The sequence below is a fragment of the Triplophysa rosa genome, linkage group LG9, assembly GCF_024868665.1.
Source record: "Triplophysa rosa linkage group LG9, Trosa_1v2, whole genome shotgun sequence".
NCBI classification, from domain to species: domain Eukaryota; kingdom Metazoa; phylum Chordata; class Actinopteri; order Cypriniformes; family Nemacheilidae; genus Triplophysa; species Triplophysa rosa.
The window spans coordinates 9,375,058-9,394,729 of record NC_079898.1 but is presented as its reverse complement, the minus strand read 5'-3'; the positions used below and the strand labels follow the sequence as shown (position 1 = coordinate 9,394,729).

The 19,672-nt window shown below is 38.2% G+C and overlaps 1 protein-coding gene across 1 annotated transcript in view; it reads right to left on the bottom strand.

Annotated features, from left to right (window-relative positions):
* The window catches only part of col13a1 (collagen, type XIII, alpha 1), a 47,930-nt gene that overhangs the window by 9,695 nt on the left and 18,563 nt on the right, over positions 1–19,672 (bottom strand). The window contains exons 13-34 of the mRNA XM_057342691.1: positions 18,961–19,002; positions 18,803–18,820; positions 18,238–18,264; positions 17,179–17,223; positions 15,321–15,347; positions 13,719–13,763; positions 7,764–7,799; positions 4,881–4,916; positions 4,751–4,795; positions 4,249–4,326; positions 4,017–4,043; positions 3,896–3,931; positions 3,681–3,731; positions 3,541–3,564; positions 3,352–3,405; positions 2,904–2,948; positions 2,626–2,760; positions 1,679–1,750; positions 1,487–1,531; positions 1,328–1,378; positions 1,119–1,145; positions 924–1,010 (exon numbers count right to left, since the gene is read on the bottom strand). Coding sequence (XP_057198674.1) covers positions 924–1,010; positions 1,119–1,145; positions 1,328–1,378; positions 1,487–1,531; positions 1,679–1,750; positions 2,626–2,760; positions 2,904–2,948; positions 3,352–3,405; positions 3,541–3,564; positions 3,681–3,731; positions 3,896–3,931; positions 4,017–4,043; positions 4,249–4,326; positions 4,751–4,795; positions 4,881–4,916; positions 7,764–7,799; positions 13,719–13,763; positions 15,321–15,347; positions 17,179–17,223; positions 18,238–18,264; positions 18,803–18,820; positions 18,961–19,002 — 1,053 coding nt within the window. The remainder of the gene's footprint in view (positions 1–923; positions 1,011–1,118; positions 1,146–1,327; positions 1,379–1,486; positions 1,532–1,678; positions 1,751–2,625; positions 2,761–2,903; positions 2,949–3,351; positions 3,406–3,540; positions 3,565–3,680; positions 3,732–3,895; positions 3,932–4,016; positions 4,044–4,248; positions 4,327–4,750; positions 4,796–4,880; positions 4,917–7,763; positions 7,800–13,718; positions 13,764–15,320; positions 15,348–17,178; positions 17,224–18,237; positions 18,265–18,802; positions 18,821–18,960; positions 19,003–19,672) is intronic.

The following is a 19,672-nucleotide window of genomic DNA, read 5'->3' as shown; positions in this document are numbered from 1 at the left end:
ATTATTATTTTAAGTAATGAAATATATTTATAGTCTGCATTTTTCTTGCTTAATAGGTAAACATTGTATTGCAACGTAAAAGTTGTGGGTTCGATTCCCAGGGAACACACATACTGATAAAATGTATAGCTTGAATGTAACTAAGTGGCTTTGGATAAAAGCATCAACCAAATGCATAATTGCAATGCATTCTGGGAACGGCTTAGGTTTTGGAACAGAGACATTATGTCAGGCTAATGTAACCTTTTAGATATTTGAGAAATGTACTTTTCCTTATTGTTTTTGGTACAGTATACAGTACAGGACTTTAATGACAAATACGATCTTTTCATAAAAACAAAAGGAGTTACTGTGCCATTGATGATGTGACTAGAACAAGTTAATCAATGACTTTGACACCATAGATATACACCAGAACTGAGAAAAAAAGACCCCTGAAATTCACAAAAACAAAATCTACAGCATGCTATTTAACAGAGCAGTGAAGAGGAAACATTTATAAACAAACACAAACATATTTCAAATAATATCATTCATTCCTATAATAGCTATGCAGACAGCTACGCAGTAATCGGAAACTATTAGGAATTAGTCATCTATTCAAATGTGTATATACCAATGTAACTTAAAAATTACATGATGGCACTTGTATTTATATGATTGCAATGATTTCCAAATGTGCACATCCACTGATTCATGCAATGTCAAAACAATAAACCATTAAATCACGATGTGTAGTTACAAACACACATGAAATAGCAGAGCATTTATATTGATATTAGAGTGCTACATCTCTGATCAGTCTCATGTAAACTATTAAATCCAGTAAATCTGTGCTGGTCTCTAAATGTTCAACAGCTCCCTAGAACCAGTTAATCTAACGCATGTTTAGTATCAAACACTTAAATAGAAAATATACTCACAGGGAGTCCAAGATGGCCTCTGTCTCCTTTATCTCCCTTTTGTCCAGGTGACCCCTTGTCTCCTCTCAAACCAACTCCTGGCTCTCCCTGAAACACAAAGGAGATACGGTACAACATGAGTTTACATATGCTCTTTAACATGATAACAGTTCTGTAATTAAGTTATGTATAACTGTAACATGAAGGTGTACCTACCTTTGGTCCTGACAAACCTGAAGGTCCCTGATAGGTAAGAAAAGAATGAATGTGAGAAATCATATATCACGTATCAAATCAGAATCAAATGATCTTCTTTGTTGTATCTATATTCAAAGAGGTGGGTAAGTTCCTTGGCCACACAAACATCTCTGGCAATGGTGGCGACATGATACAGTGGTTGGTACATGAATGATTTTTGCCCTCACCAACGGCCCAACTGGCCCAGCAGGTCCTGGAGGCCCAGCAGGCCCGTAAACCTAAAAAAAACACAGATCACCATTAAATCAGATCACCGTCATTTATGGTATTTCCCAATTTAGGGATATCAACCCATATGCTAATGTGTAGTAAAGTTGGGAACGTACCAGCTCTGCTTTGTCTCCTTTCTCTCCAGGTTCACCTTTCTGACCCTGATGAGTGTATGAGAGGCAAAATAAGAAAACTTAAGTTTACTATTCACATAGCAAAACTCAACACAGCACGATGAAATACACTGCACCCCAAAGTCACTTTTGTCAGCAATGACTTATATTTGTTTAAGGGGCATCATTGCGTACCATTGGGCCTGGCAATCCAATGGGACCAGGGGGCCCTGAAAGCCCCCTTTCTCCTGTAGGGCCATCTAAACCCTACAGAATGGGGAATATTGACAAAAAGTAAACTCAGTTCAGGGGACTTTTGATGAACATCAATTTGCAGCCAATTAAAACAATGTCCACACAGCCAATAGACATTGATGTTGGGTTAAACATTAGTAAACTGCAGGCTTTTGAGAACGCAATGCTGCCCACCAACCACAAGTTTTGACCAATTACATTAAAGTGATAGTTCACCGCCCCCCCTAAAAATTTTGTCATCATTTATTCACCATCTTGTCATTTCAAACCTATATCACTTTCTTTCTTCCGCAGAGCACAAAAGAAGATATTTTGAAGAAAGTTGGTAACCGAACAGTGCCTGCAACCATTCACTTGACACAAAGCCAGTGCAAGTGAATGGGTGCCAGTTAACAACATTCTTTCAAATATCTTCTTTTGTGTTCTGCGGGAGAAAGAAAGTCATACAGGCTTCAAATGACAAGAGGGTGAATAAATGATGACAGAATTTTCATTTTTGGGTGAACTTTCACTTTAAAGCACATTGGATGATGCTGCTTATACAACATTGACCACATTTACATGCATTCATTATGTGATTAATGTTACAAATGTAGCTCACATTGTTTCGTTTAATTTTTGTAAATTGTTATTTCATAAAATTCTTATTAATACAGATTTATGCCAGACACTTTATCCAGATTTCTAGAAAACCAAACATTTGGTTACTCTGGTTATGGCAATGTTGTTAATGCATTCACATGATGCTTACATAACTGGAATATGACCTTATTCTGAATAACAGAATTATCCTATTTATGCAAATCCAGTTATTGTCTTTCATGCAGGAGTACAATGACATCAGGTTTAACAGCTCAGTTGCAGTCAGACAATCTGCCGTCACTCACGGGTGATCCAGAAGGGCCCATGTCCCCCTTGTCTCCTTTTGGTCCAGAGAAGCCCATAACTCCTCCCTCTCCTCGTGGCCCCTCTAGTCCAGGTGGGCCAATGGGTCCTGGTTCTCCTGGCTTTCCTCGTGGACCCTAAGAATTACAGGTACATTCACACAGGATTACAAAGGTTCTATGTATGCATCCACCAATGAACTAATGGATAAAATATGTAGCCCATCCATCTATCCATTCTTTTTATTATAGGGGGAATTTGTTTTGAAAATTAAATTGACCTTTTCGCCATCATGACCAGGGGCACCTGGCAGTCCAATATCACCCTAAAAAAGAGAAATGGATTAAAGTAAGAGAACAGGGTAGTTTTCAGTTGTGTACAATATACAATGTAGTGAACTAGGCTGTAATGCCATACAGTACATGAATGTTACTATACAGTATACTTTGCTATAGTTTTCTCTTTATTGTACTTTTTGCTCTACAGTGATACTTTCATTTGTATTTCCCTGCAACTTAAAAGGTTTAAATGTTGCGACCCACAAACTTTACCATAATAGATCAGCATGCATTTTGTTTTCTGTCAGCTATGCATAAGAATCAATATTTAACTGTTCAAGTGTATAATAATATACTTCATTTAAAAGTCTACATGAATACACACTTGCTTTAAATTAAAGACGGTTTCATATGTAATTCAGAATTTTTGAGGTTAGGGAGATGTGCTACCTTCAAGCCTGGAGTGCCAGCAGGCCCTGGAGGTCCTGGTAGACCAGGAGGGCCCTAAAAAGCACACATGATAAAGAAACTTTGCAAAATATTTTTTGCCATGACCCAGAATTTCATTCAAGTTGGTGTCTGTGTCTGTATCACAGTTCTCCAAATAATAAATGTGAAAAGCAATTATGTGACACTTACCATTGAATGCACATTACGAATATCCTGAAATACAAAATGTAATTAGTTTACACATTACAATACAAGCTATAGACATGTTTAGATGGTATTATGGTAAATTCTGAAAAAGTTATATCTTGGAGACATAAGAGCAGACATACATTCTCATTGATCAAAGTCTTTCCTGGCTCGCCTGTAGGACCTGGTGGACCCTGATGAATGATCGGAAACATTTAATTAATATATAATGTGTTTTCTAAAATTACCCATGACATGTACACTACAATTTTAAACTGATGCTTTGCAGAACCGAGTCTGCGAGTGATATAATTGTACCGACTACTTTATATACAGTATTTGCATAGCCTTGACTCACCCTTGGTCCAGAGGGACCTTCCAGACCAGGTTCACCCTGCAGAATAAAAACAACGCGATATAATAATATACAAACACTCATACATGTACTCAGTATAGTTAACAAAATGCCAGCTGCCCACCTTTATGCCATAATCTCCTTTCTCACCCTATGAAAAGAAAGTAATAATTGAAACTGAGATCACACTACTGTTTTACATACCGTATAAACATTAAAACATATAAACATACACCTGCTGGCTTACTGAACACACTAGACATAGGTAACGCAACACACACACACACAAAACAATTTATTACTTTATTGTGAATGTATGGATACTTAAAACCTCTTGGTAGAATTTGGGATGGTACCTTGGGTCCAGGCAGTCCTGGGGCACCTGGTTCTCCTTTGATGCCACTTCCTGCAGCACTGGGTTCAGCTTTCTCTCCCTGCCAACAAATAACAACCTAGGAGTTAACCATGAGATTATTTAAGGAAACATTAAATGATTTAATAAAGATACTGAAGACACTGTCAAGCGTAATAAAGTCAAATATAAAAAAGATTTGTTTGTATCTGTGATGTTATTTTTATGACTACTGAGCACGGCATCCATAATGCACTATGACAATTAAAAACCTGTGGAAAATGCATTCTTTAATCTTTAACACTACTGAGAGCATACAACCAGATCACCATTTCAGAAATGCATTTCTGCATGCACATGTACTGCAACAAAGGTTAAAACAAAACAAACAATCAATGACATTAGAGGCTTTTTACAAAGCGTTACATGTAAGATCATACAAGGAATGCAAATCTCACACAAAATGATGATGCAACACACGACCACAGTGCTCATTTAGGGTGTACCTTGTAACCCCGTTTCCCAGGGATACCAGAAAAACCCGCCTGACCCTTTACAGCAACAGGAAAAGCACCATTATATTTTTCCAGTCATATGATCAAATGTGCTTAAAAACAGCCACACCAAGGACTTTACCTTTTGACCAGGGATGCCCGGAAAACCAGGCTCTCCCTGAGGGGATGCAAGTTGTCAACATCAGAGGAAAAAAAGAGAAAGAAAGGAGGAAAAGAGTGAGAGATCACATTCTCAAGTTCTGACCTCTAAAAATCAACAAAGGAAACAACATCATACATTTTGCCCGATTTGGTGCACGACTCTGGTTGTTTTCTGCAATTATTTTTCAAGCAACACAAATCATTGTTATAGTTATTTAGACAAATATTGTTTACATCGACAGTAAACCCCACTGGGTCTATCGGATATCGTCATTTCTATCTAAGCAATCAGACAGCGTACGCTGGTATCAATATTTAGATCGGCGCTTTGACGTTTGTGCGTTCCAGGCACGCAAACAGCCGATTGCTAGCCATGCCGCAGAGAGTCGCCCACAATTGCTTTGTTATTAATAGTGAAGAGCGCACGACAGCTATTTAATTCTTGTCTGTTAGCTCAGACTAATGAGCAGACATCAAGGCGGTGATACAGAGACACAGCTGCGGGCAGACACTTGACCCGAGCGCTCCAGGCACCGTCAATGGTTTTTTCTCATGCCATCTCATTCCTCATGTCTCAGACGCCACTTTACGGTCTCTGAAGGTGAGAAGTTTATATGTGACATGCCTGGATAATGAGCTATTAATCACACTGGCCGTGAACGCACATTACAGTAAACACCATTTTAGACGGGCTCCCGGACAAGCCTTTTAGCAATGGAACGCTTTTCCAACATCATGCAGGAAACAGAGGTCTGGGAATAAATGATAATTCTTTGGAAAATGTGTGGGATGCTGGTGGTGAATTGGGAGTGACTTTAAAGCAGCTTGCACGCAGGACGCGCAATGCGCAGCGCTGGCCGCTGGGTTCAGCGCAGCCCTTCGGTTTGCGCTGCGCTGGTCAGAGCAAAGTAGGCAGAGTTTTCAAAAGTCATTTGATAGTTGTTTTACCTTTCGGTCAGCAGCAAAATACGCAGGGCTGGGGAGTAACGAAATACATGTAACTTAGTTACGTATTTAAAATACAAAATTTGAGTAACTGTATTTCATTACAACTACTTTTTAAATGGTGGTTAAATTACAGTTACATCCGAAAAGCATTTTAGATTACCAAAGTGATTACTTGGAATTTTATTTAAACTTTATATGAACTGTAACGGGCAATTAATGTAAACAGCAATCGGTGATTCTCTGACATTCTGCAAAAGCATCCCAAACTACAGTTCTGCTCATTTTCATGCCCCTTGCAGAATATGCAAAATTGGAATAATTTGAACAAAATAAGAGGGATCTGGGTTCATAGAAATTGCATGTTCATTTTATTTAGTACTGTTCTGAATAAGCTATTTCACGCAATAGAAGTTTTCATATACTCCATTACACAATTTAAGACAATTTATACAAATTGCCACATAAAAAATTGACATACCCTTGAATCTTTAATGTCTGTGGTTACCTGAATGATCAACGACTGGTGTCATGTTTTGCGAGTCCCTTGTTTAAGTAATTTGTTTAGGTAATTGCGACTTTTTATCTTAGAGTTCTTTTATGTCACAGTTCTGACTTTCTCTCACAATTGCGAGTTTATAACATTTATTTTCATAGAATTGTGAGAGATATACACTCACAATTGCATCTGTCAGTCCAATGAGAGAAAAACACTGACTTTTTTCTCAGAATTGCGAGCTTGAGAAAAAACTCTGAATTGTTATTAAGTTATAAAGTCAGAATTGCATGAAATAAACTTACTATACAAATGTCAAAATTGCAATTCTGATTTCATAACTTCCAACTGCGAGTTTAAATCTCGCAATTCTGAAAAAAAGAAATTTTATTTTTTTATTTAGTGATGGAAACAAGTTTCCATGAAACACAATGCATTCAGAGAAGTGGGTGAAAATGTTTAAACTGGATGATGTGTAAAGATTTTTTATTTTGTTTATAGATAATATTTTTTTCATTTATTTCTGCCCTTCACATTAAGCATGTATAACCACATGTTTCCCAGAAGACAAAAGAAGTACATTTTGCATCCAATTCAAAAAGGTTTACACACCCCAGCTCTTAATGCATTGTGCTGCCTTTTTGAGCATCAGCATTTTTCCTTTTCTTTTTTCTAAGATTGTGTGCTTTTTTGCTTTAAGATATATTGTGGAAAACTAATGTTGATTAAAATAAAATGCAGATGAAAACCAAGTCCTCTGTTTGGTGATCCCTTTGTGTTACGTACAGTACCTTATCAGTATTCCAGAGTATTCTAAAGTATTTAGATTAAGTTACAGAACTTGTGTAATCTAACGAAATACGTTACAAATTACTTTTTAAAGCATGTATTTTGCAATCTGTAGTGAAATACATTTTAAAAGTAACCTTCCCAGCCCTGAAAATATGTATCTGCCACGTGCTAAAAAGCAAGCGATAGCACTAGCCCTGCTAGTTAGAAGAAAGAGAGCAGCAAGGAAGAAGAGGCTGTGGGTGCATGAAACCCTTAGGTCCAGGGAACAGTTTGGAGAATTCATGCTTGCGAAGGACCTCCATTTTATTTTACGCTTGTTTGGTCCTGCCCCGTTTCTATTGGCCGCGCGGGTTAACGTCACAGAGCGCACCGGCAAAAGTTGAACTATTTTGAACTTTGACTGCGGCGTCCGCGCAAGATCGAGAGCGGTGTGCTCCGCTGCACGTGCGCTTTGGTCGACGGAGCAACAAACCGCCTTTGCGTGGCGCAAGCCATCGAAATGAATGGGTTTCATAGCGCAGCGTATTCCGCGTTCTGTGTGAAAGCCACTTAAGGAAGGTTGAGGGTTTGACACAAGGTATTGTGGGTAATATGTTGCATGGGTAAAGGAGGATTGGTGAAGTGAACTACCTTCACTCCTTGTTTCCCAGGCATTCCTAGATCACCCTGAAAAATTAGCATCAGTTCAATATTTGTTCAGTATCTAAACATGTCACATGCTTTGAGCCAAAATCAAAAATCTTGCTCATAACCAAATCACAACACACACGACACCAAATTCTATCAATATTTTTTCTTGCTCATGTAGTTCAAAACCTGTACGTGACGCTTTCTTCTGTGAAACACAAAAGAAGATATTTTGAGAAATGTCTCTGTGGTTTGTGTCCATACAATGGAAGTCAATAGAGGCCAATGTTGTTTGGTTACCAACATTCTTCAAAATGTCTTCATTTGTGTTCTGCAGAAGAAAGAAAGTAAATAACATGAGGATGAATAAATGATGAAATAACTGAACCATCCCTTAAAGTTTTACTGAGTGTTTACCAGTAAAACCTGCACCAAACCATCAACAAAGTGACAGATCTAAGCTGGACTTTTTATCAGGGTTAGCGAGCAAACACATGGCCACAAACTCAAGCACTCAACCACTGCATTGCGCAGTGTCATCAGAAAAGCATTTTACAGCATTTTTCTATGCATTCCACAAAGCCTCTATAGAAAACACTGATTGTCATTGGGAGACGGACAACCAGACAGCCGGCATTCAAGGGTAGAGAGCAGTGCTGGCATGAAGACTCCAGTGAGTCTGAGCATGGGGGCAGGTGGTGGAGCCAAGCTTGGCACGACCCATTTTGACAGGTGCTGCGGTCAGACCTTGGAAAGGGTTGCAGGTTATCAAGAGAGAGACAGAGACGGACACCACAAGTGTGTGGTTTGAGGGTGTACAGATGATCCAAGGCACTCTGGTGTGCATTTGGGTTGGAGACAAGACTGCAGCATACTCAGCTGCTTCTATAAACACCATGAGACCAATGGGAGAGAACGAAACTAGGAGAGAGAAAGACAGAGATGTATGGCGCTTGAGAGTTGGCCAGAAGAAGAAAGAGCACGGCCCTATCCAACTTCCCAAGGTGCATGTCGAAGACAGGAAGTCGCTTTGATCTTCTCCTTTTCCAATCAACTTGCACCATTCCAGACGCCCTCCCTGTCCATCGTCATGTCTTATTCAACCCCGTCCGCTTCTATTTTAGAGCTACGGCAAATAACACTCGTTGGGGCAGAGGCCAGGCCCGGAGTGTTCGAATTGACATGGGCTACAAGTGATTTATGGCAGCGCTAATCTCCAGGCTGAAAATGACGAGGACGCACTCTTTGGAGTTCAGAGGAATTCTGGGAAGGTAAAGAGAACACTCATCAGCACCGAGGAAAGTGGCCGTGTTCTCTGCTGACAAAACTGATTCCTTCAGGACGGCTTGCGATAAGTAATGGCTTCGTTTGGCTCCTCTGAAACAGGATACCACGGGCATACGTGCTCGGCCAGAGGTATAAAAAGCCTAAAGGATATTTCCAAATAAACCCTATGAGTTCCATTTATATGCATCATTTACTGCCCATGAAACACACAAAGGGACCTTGTATGGGGAGAAAAACAACAATTATAAAATAGTTCATTAGGACTCTCAAAGGACTCGTGAAAATCTGTTCCTAATTTAGGCGAAGCTGGACATAATAATAACAGTATCTATAACAATGACAATTTTGGACAAACTTGATTCGCTTCAGCAAACTTGTTTGAAAACAATCATTACTTTTGTATCTTCGTCAGTTACACTTCAGGGTCAAGCTATAATTGCACTTTTCCCATTTGAAAATGTAAAGAAATGTGAAGAAGTTTTATTCCCCAAAACACAAGCATCACCCCATTGCATAGAAGTATATACCTAGATGCCTTATTGGAGCGTTCCAGACACATAGATGTGTCCGTCATCTGGAACGGTACACTGCCGTCACTTACAGTTTGCTAGAATGCCCCAATAGCCATGACTGTGAAAATCACAGGGATTTAAATTCCCCCAAAATTTAAAACCCTTTCATTGTCGTCTTGTTATAGTTTAGCAAATATAATGTTTGAGTTACAACAGTTAATACATTTTCATAATCATACACTCATACTTCTATAGCTGCAAATGCACAGTCAGCTTGCTCTTGAGTGTTAACGGACTGAATTTCAGGGTTGCCAGATCTGTGTAACAAAATGAATCATCAATAGCCTAGTGTCCCTAGTCCAAATAACAGAACCTAACTTTGATAAATAAAATAATTTCTTTCAGGTTCACTACCGTCAAAAAAGTCTGACAATTAGCATACAGTTTACTTTGGCGGTATGGTTCTGTTCTGGGCAAAAACTGGGCAGAGATAACCTCCCTTAGGGTAAACAGATATCATTAGTTATTAATATCATTTAAGTGTAACACATTATGTATGAGACTTATGAAAAGGAATAACAGAAGTCGAGTCGAAGTGTAAATGATAAGTGGAGCTGGGGATGGAGGAGGGTAATTTGCTCCTGAACAATGCGATAAGCTGCTGTTAACTGAATGAATTTAAAATGGAAGCCGTGATAGCTTCATATTTTAAAGGTAGATGAGGATTAGCTGATACGAGCTTGACTCACGTGACCTGCCAGAACTAACGCTATATGCTTGATTTTAAGATTAACAGCTAAATAACAAAACCTTTTCACTCCTGACCTGCAGAAAAAACAACCCGCTGCAACATTTTAAAGTAGTCCAATTCTACGGGAAAGCCGCATACTTGGCAACACAGACCATCTCGCACTGTTACAAGATGGCAGACGACCTACGTATAGTGGCCCATAGAAACAGTTGCTAATGTGGCATCTAGTTATATATCTATGATGTATAGTAGGCCATTTGGGACACAACTATAGTCTTCCATCCATGTGCTTCGAGAGGAAATTACATCACATACTGTTTACAAATTATGTGAGATTAGGACTAACCATTCCTTTCTGACTAGCAGGTAATTTAGTTGACAATGTTTTTTTCCAGACACAAATAACCCTATGGAATTACAGATTGACCCTTCACCTAATTGGATAAGCCACATTCAAAGCTGTTAAATAATAATACGTTGCTGTAAGTTTATTCACCTAAATCTAAATTAACAACATCACCTACTTTTACATTAACCATTACTTTGTAAACATTAATAATAAATGTAATTATTTAACATACTATTCTGTGTCAGACCTAACAGCTCCTGTTACCATCTCTGACACACTGCTTTATCGCGACTTATTGCCCTAATAACTCTCAGACTCTGTTTTAGTCATCCCGGTCTGGAGGGGAGTGTATAATTAAGAGGTGTTCAGCATTGACGTCATGTAAAGAGAAAGAAAGAGAGCAGAGAATAAAGGCAGGCCTCTCATTTGATCTCTGAGGTGCAGCTTTTCATAACCACACGTCTCTTTTTACCATGGTCTTGTCACGCCAGCCTTCTGTCTTCACATAAGAGTCTAATGGCAGGGGCGCCAGGCATGTGTTACACGCATGTATGTCTGTCTCTGTGCGTGTGTGTGCATTTAAACATGTGCTTCAGATTCTCCTCTAGAAGGAGAAAAGTAGAGCGTCTTTAAGAGGCTCATTTAATAAAGACTCACTGCCTACTGCAGGAGTTCAAGTCTGTAAATTTACTTTTTGCTTATCTGTTGTTTATCTAATAAACATTCACTACACAAATCACAAGAATCTGTTGAAGAAGGTGAAGTACTGACTACTAATGAAAGAAGCAGATGTTTTAAGGGAAAGACGGTAGATGTTTTTTCTGTTCTATTACTTTTCTATTACTTAAAAAAGTAGGCCCTACCATAGTATTACCGTACTGTATTTCAAACATGGTAACATTGAAGTACAGCATAAAACCACGGTACATCATGGTAACATGGTAAATATATAAATATATGTAAATATATAAAAATACCGAAAATATTGCATTACAAGATAAAATATCAAAGTACCATGGTGCATGTCTAACTTATAGTACCACCTCTCAAAAGTTTTAAAACACTTACTCGTTCTTTACTTTAGAATAAAAGTAAGCTTAAAACGTCCTAACATCCTAAAACATCCCAAAACTATTTTATATCCCAGCACCTTCAAAATAGCTGTCCTTTTAAAATAATTTTATAAATAAAATTTTTGTTTTCTAATAAAATAAATAAAAGAATGTTTGCACAATTATATTATTATTTAAAAATAAATATGTATTATTTATTAAGGATTTTAAAGAAAATGATAAATAATGGGCTAGTTGCACAAGATGGCTTCAGTGAGCTTTTGAGACGCCAGGGTCGGCAGACTAATTTCCGGTCGTATAACAGTATCTTGTTGTTTTGGATTAACGAAGTGCTCAGCAATGTAAAGAGGATCTATCATTTCACTGATATATTACTTTCTTTTTTTTTTTATCTAAAAAACACCCATACTTGCCGGCCAAAAATCCTACTTTTCCCACACAGTGTTTGTTATATGACTGGAAATTAGTCCGCCGACCCTGGCGTCCCAAAAGCTCACTGGCGCCATCTTGTGCAACTAGTGAATTCAGTTCCTAACTTTTGAACAGTATGTGCACAAAAATCGCACTATCATGGTACTTTTTGGTACTTTTCATGCAGTGTTCAAAGGGCACAGTGTCAATTCAAAGTTAAAACAAACTTCAACGGCCAAATCCCTCAATGTCTAATTTAAACTATCCATCTCTCTGTCCCAATCCATGACCCCAAACAAACCATCCCTCAGCCCCACCATCAACCAAAAGAAGCGTACCCTTCCTCACTTAGAGGTGTTGATAAAGTTGTATGTATATAACTTTATAAATATAGCGCTGCTGCAGATGTACTTTTCCCAGCTGGTACGTCTTCTCATGAAGAAAACACATTCATGTTCTCCAACACAAACATGATAAGCTGAAATACAGAAACACAAAGCGTTGCCATGATGACCGACCTAACAATCACAGAGTATGGCAACGTGTGTTTGGCAGGGAGAAGGAAAGGTAGCAAAAATAAGTGTGCTAAGTCCATCAGGCGGCGTGTAATGGGGACTCAGGATTAGAGAGCTCTAAATCAGAGGCACAGGTGCTCAGATGAAGGCAAGCATCTTGTGCTGCTGCGTATGTTTTTCTCTTAGCATCCAGTCCCTCTGGTATCACAGCGTGATGCCGGTGTGCACATCCTGGTTTCAGATGCAAAACATTTGTACTGTCCTGAACGATTCCCCTCAGTCTGTGTTCAGATCTTCTCTTCCTCTCAAATCTCATTCACAGTTCTGCATATTCAAACTGTAACGTCACACAGATTGTGGTCTGTTTCTCCAGATGTAACTTGTCAGAACACAGAAGAACACATTTTAATGTGCTTCTTTGGCATTTTGGGGGCTCAATGGGGTCACTATTTACATTATCGCATACAAAAGAGTGACACTTCTGCTAAATCTCTTCTACCAATAGCTAATGCTATAAACTGTACACTGTGAAAAACTACTAGTAGGATTTACTTAAGTTTTTGTGTACACTGTAAAAAAGAAATAAGGTAACATGCTGCCTTAAAATGTTGAATTAATTCTTCTTAAAAATATTAGTTAACATAATGAGTTTGCATGAAATTCATTAGTTAACCAGTAAGTTGAATGAACTCAAAAAAAAGTAACCTGTGTGTCTTAAAACTTTAAGTTAACCCAGAAAAATAATTTTTAACGGTGTATTTGTGAAAGTTTACTTTAAAAACTGTGTGCAAAAACTTTACAAAAATTTTACTTTTACTCTTAAAATTAACTTTTACTGAAAGATTTACTGAAAGAAACGTAAAAAAAAAATGTACTTGTTTGTAAAATTGTGTGCAAAACTTAACACCAAAAATTAAGTGAATCGTACTAGCTGTGTACAGTAAGAACTTTCATGCTCATGCAAAATCATTGGAAATATTGTAACTGTAGCCTACTTCATTGTTAGATTGCTTCACACACAGTAACAAAACACAGTTAAATCCACAACAAGGCAAAGTACCTTGTCTCCTTTTTCTCCTGTTTGCCCAGCCAGTCCTTGCCCTCCCTACACAATATACCCAAAGACATTTTCAGAAAGGCAACAAACACACCACACAGGCACACAGACAGATACACAAGCTGTTGGAACCCAACACTGGGCAACTAATGCAGACATGGGATCTTATAAAGCCAAACTAAATCATGACATGAGCGAGTGCTTTCTTCTGGCACACTCCACATACAAAAGCCAGAAGCAATAAATGGATAAAGACGATGATCTAAAGGAAACCTCTGATCCTGTGAGCATCAGGTCTTTTCACTATGAGGCTCTACAGGGTACATGAAACTTTGTTCATGACCTCACTCTGTGTTTGTCCTGGTTGGCCGACACAGATGAGTTTAACTACAGGCTTTAGAGGACAATACTCAGCATTCATCAGATACTAACTGAAGTAGCTGAAGCCTGTAGGGACTATATGTGCATCAACAGGTGTAAACTTAACATGCATCCCACTCCTGTTTACAAAGCGCAAATATCCCTTGTCATAAACAGCCAGATGGTTTTGCAATGACTACAGCAAATGTACTGTATATGTGTACTAAGATAGTTATACGAATGGTAACATAAATCTTTAGATGTTTAGATTTACTCTCTGAAGAATACAGCTGTTCCTGTGACTTAAAAAAAGATGTTTTAGCCACTGTGGGGCTAAGAACATAACCTTCTCCATTTGTTGGGTTTTATTGCTTCTGGTTCGTACATTTTAACTCACAGAAATTCTACAAAGTATGTTGTCTCTCAAAAAACTGCGTCCTTTTTTGTCACATCCATTTTTCCCTTTTCTAAAATAGAAAACCTATAGACTGATATTTTTTTATGTCTGGAGTGGACTCTATCATCAGGGGTTTAGTAACATATAAACAGATGGTTCAAAAAATTGGTAATAAAAAAGTTATATTTCAAGTTTTGACTGAAAATGTCACATTCATAATGCTGGAATTGCCCCACTTCAATTGAAAGGGGAAGTAAGTCATTTAGGCCATGTTCACACTTGACTTCTTTTTTGAAGCTGCTAGCATTTGTTTTATATTATAATCCTGTGGAGTAAACCGCGTTTTCAAAAAAAAAACCCTGAGCGCTTTTTAAACGCCAGCGTCTTTTTCTGCAGCTCAGAGCATCTTTTGTTGTTGAAAAAAGTTCAACAGTGCTTTTTTGAACTAAAAAGGCACCATTGTCAACTTTTTCTTCTCAAAAAAGAAGTCAAGTGTGAACACGGCCTTATGCGGCACTAGTGTCACCAATCAAAAAGTAATAGAGGTTTTCTAATACATCTCCCAAAATCCAACCACCACCCTCATCCGTCTGCCATTGGTCAAATAAACCCTTTCATTAGGTTTTTTTTTAGGGTCATTCCCTAAACTTTCACTATTGGTCAATGTCGCTAACACACATGAATAAACATACCCATGCTATGTTTACAATTGTTTCTACTAAACAAAATGTGGATAGGACAATGTAATTTATCATTAAAAAATAACACTTCACCTTTAACGTTTGTCTGTACATCCCATAAAACCGCTTATGCTTATAATAGTAAAAAGAGTCAAATTTGTCGCTTACCTTTAGGCCATGATCTCCTTTATGACCCTGAAGAGGAACCGAGAAACAACAGCTTAAATAAAGAGACTGATATGAGATAAAATACAAAACAGCTTGATGTTCCTTTTCTCACCCCCCCCCAAAATACTGATTCATTTGCAACTACTTTAAATCTATCAGATACAGAGAAATGCAAAAGTCTCGGTCAGTTACACCGCTTATCTATATAACCCGTACAAGTGTTCTGTGCAAAAGCTCTACAGCCACATGGCTTGGCAGCTCTAAGTAAACAGCAAAACATGAATCGAGGTCACAAATAGTCATTTATCAGAAATAAATGCTCATGGGAGGCAGAAAGAGTCAGATTTTGATAAATTGCATTGGTAACGTGCCGAACAACGTATCTCCAAGGACCTTTTAATTGTAAAGTCATTGACTTGGCTCTCTGCCTCTTATACAGATGCATGTAAAGATCTTATTCTGAACAGACATAAATCTCTGGTTCTGCAGGTATCCACAAGGTGGTGCAGTTGTGCAAAATAACTTATTCTCTGCTTTAGAGCAAAAGATAAATGCATACATTTCACCTGAGAAATGAAACACGTGCTGAATGTACACCTAACAAACACAAGACTACTTCAATAGAGCTCTACTGTAATTCTATGAGGAATTTTCCATAAGCTCACTGTGCCCTATTTGACACTCTCGCTATCAATCCAGCCCTGGATATTGACTGGCTACGTGTGTTGGAAAGAACTATGGTTCATGGAAGAAAGCTTAAGTCTACAAAGGTAAAATGGAAATGAAGCACAGGCAAGTTGCTCCAGAGTTCAAACGTGTAAAAGCGCAACAGACCTGAAGTACAGGCTGTAACGGTACAGTAAATCCAATTTCATGTGGGAAAAACATCACGTGATTTGTGTGCCAATACGTATTTCTCACAAAGTGTCAATCAATCCATGTATTACTTCTCGTAGAGTAAGCTGTTTGACCTTCTGTTTTGTTAGGAAAGAACCGAGGCGTGTGTATGAAAGAGTGCAATAAAGATGACATCAATGGACACTAAGATAGAGAATGTTAAACGATGTTTACGCGGTATTACTCTTTTTATGACTGTGTTTTACCGTATTACACTAATCCAGTGCACAACAATCTTAATACAATCTCTTATTACCTCAGTGGCAAGGCACTCAATGGCTTTAAAAGACAGTAGTACCCAAAGAGATGCTGTTATCCGCCCAATGGTGTTTCCTTCAAATCTATTAGTGCTCCATCTGGTATTTCAACTGCTAACCTTACAAGTAAACGCAGTGTTTCACTACCAACACACACAAAAAAAACATTCCTGAAAAGTATAGTTTGCCCCCCCAAAAAAATTCTGGAATCTTTTATTCACCCTCATGTTGTTTAAAACCTGTATAAGACTCTTTCGTCTGTGGAACACAAAGGAAGACATTTTGAGAAATGTCTCTGTGGTTTTGTGTCCATGCAATGGACTTTCTTCCTTCTGCAAAACACATATTTTAAAGATATTTTAAAGAATGGAAACTGGCCCCCATTCACTCGCATTGGTTTTGTGTCCATACAATAGAAGTGAATGGGGTCCAGTGCTGTTCGGTTACCAACTTCTTCAAAATATCTTCTTTTGTGTTTTGCGGAAGAAAGAAAGTCATAAAGGTTTGAAATGACAAGAGGGTGTAAATGATGACAGAATTTTCATTTCTGGCTGAACCGTGATTTTAATCAATGGGTGCTGTGGAACTGACGTCATCTTCTGTTGTAGGATTATGTAATTGGTTGACCCTGAAGTGAAGGGTGACTTGTGGAGAAGGTTAATTATTTAAGCTGCTTAAACTGACCAAAGGTTACGGACTCTTACCTTGGGGCCTTCAGGTCCACTTGGACCCGCCTCACCACGATCACCCTGCGAGATAAAGAGAAAACAGTGGAGAAAGATTAGACACCGAATGCTGCTTTACTAAATTGCAATCCAAAGAACAAATACTCCATAATAATGTTTTTTTTATGACAAAAAAAACTAATTTTGACTATTAACAGCATACAGAGTAAAATTCTTAATAAAAAAATACAAAATACAAAAAATTGACTTGAAAAAGCAGGAAGAGTTTTCTTATTTAATGATTTGTATTTTCTCTAATCCTCTAATCCTCATATTTTTGCTGTACTGTGCAATGACTTCACCATCCTCTGTCCTACCGGCTTCCTTAAAGTGATGAGCCAGGTTTCTATCTCCAGATTATAATTCCTCATCTAACATGACGTTCGACTATCCTTACATTCAGTAATGATCAATCCCTCTGCTGAATGATAAGTGACGTGTCACTCCCTTAAGTTTCTGTTTTATTCCTAAAGGTGCGCCTGAGCAGATGAATCAGTTCCTCGTGTTTTCCAGAACCGAGTGAAGATACGTCTCTAATGCCTTTAAAAGCAATCAGCAGTACTAAATGTCTGTCTTGCCTTTGAAATGTGCAATTGTAAAATTACTCAGATGACACAGTCACATATACATTACTTAAAGGCATAGTTCACCCAAAAATGAAAATTCTGTCATCCTTTTCTCACCCTCAGATTGTTCCATATCTGTATACATTTCTTAGTTCTGCTAAACACAAAGGAAGATATCTGGAAGAATGTCAGTAACCAAACAGATCTCATTGACTCCCACAGTATTATTTTTTCCTATTATGGCAGTAAATACGGGATTAGATCTGTTTGGTTAATGACATCCTTCCTAAATATATTCCTTTCTGTTCAGCAGGACAAAGAAATGTATACAGGTTTGAAACAACCCAAGGGTGAGTAAATGATGACAGCATTTTCATTGTTGGGTGAACTACAGTATGTCTTTAAGCAGAAAAAGACTGCATTATGATTACAATAAAAATGTTTATCTAGTTATAAACTTCAATACACTCACCTTTTGTCCAGAGACACCAGGCTCACCCTATTAAATAGAGCAAATAAATGAGGAAAGTCAAAATACCACAAAGCCATTGATGATGTCTTTGGACGTTTAGTCGGATTTTAAATGCTTTTATCAAGAAGTGTTTTTATTTTCACAGAGAGACCACTAGATCAAGTTGTATAACAGCCAATAAGAAAGAAAAGTCTTTCTTTATAAGGTACTTCACGTCTAAGGGAGTAAGCCTCTAGTTACGGCTGTTATTTCGACTTTTAGACCATCTTTATAGCGAAGTGTACTTCTGTATGGGATTAGTGCTTCTTAATGGACTTCAATTAAAGTTCCCCCAGTCTAAACTCAGTGGCAACTAATGCATCAGGGGAAATACATACTTATCCAACAGCAACATGGATAATCAATTATGGCGTGTCCACCCCTTCTGCAGTGGCAAAAACAGAGCATACCCAACCCGTAGGCTGCTGAACTGTGTGTGAACTTCATACGAGTCTGTTTACGACTAGCCTGTGGAAAATACTATCACTGCAGTGCAGCTGGACAATCGTGCGCTTTTCAAGCTCACCTTCAGCCCTGGTAGCATCTAGAAATGAAAGAAGGAAAAATCTCACATTGTAGACTTGCATTATGAAGCATAAAGAAACAATGACAGACTTGTGATTTTATTTCAAGTATTGTGCAGTGTGTGTAAAGGGAGCGGAAGTTAAAGATGTAAACACTCACCCTTGGGTCCTTTCCAGGTTTGCCGGGTTCTCCAGGTTTACCCTACACCACAAAGAACAAGTTAAAGGAACAGTTCACCCAAAAAATTTAATTAGCCTATATTTCACTCAAGCGGTGTATATGACCATCGTCTTTTTGAGAATCACAATCTGAGTTATATTGAATAACATCCTGGCTCTTCCCATATTTGTAATGGCAGTGGACAGAGACCCAGTTTTCGAAGCTTCAAAAAGTGCATATCTGTCATAAAAGTTATACATATGACTCCAGGGTTACATGTCCAGGATTAATACATGTCTCATGACACAAAACGTTACATTTGTAAGCAAACATGATTAATATTTTGAGCTGATTCACTAACGTTCGGATGTAAACAAGATTAACACTGTTCTCACTCAAAATGGCAGCACACAGGCTCAACGAATCTGAACTCAAGGTTGTCGCGTGTCTTGTGACCACAAGAACCAATGAGATTCAAAAGTTTCAAGCGTTGCTGCTTCACAGCGCTACGAATGTCGACTTTTTTGAATGTCATTGGTTGTCACGTGTCTTGTAACCACTAGAACCAATGAGATTCAAAAGAACAATGATAATTTAGTTTACATTCAAACTTGACTAAATTAGCTCAAAATATGAATCGTTTTTGCTCACAAAAGTAAAGTTTTGTGTCAAGAGACATGTATTAACCCTGGTCATACGACCCTGGAGTCGT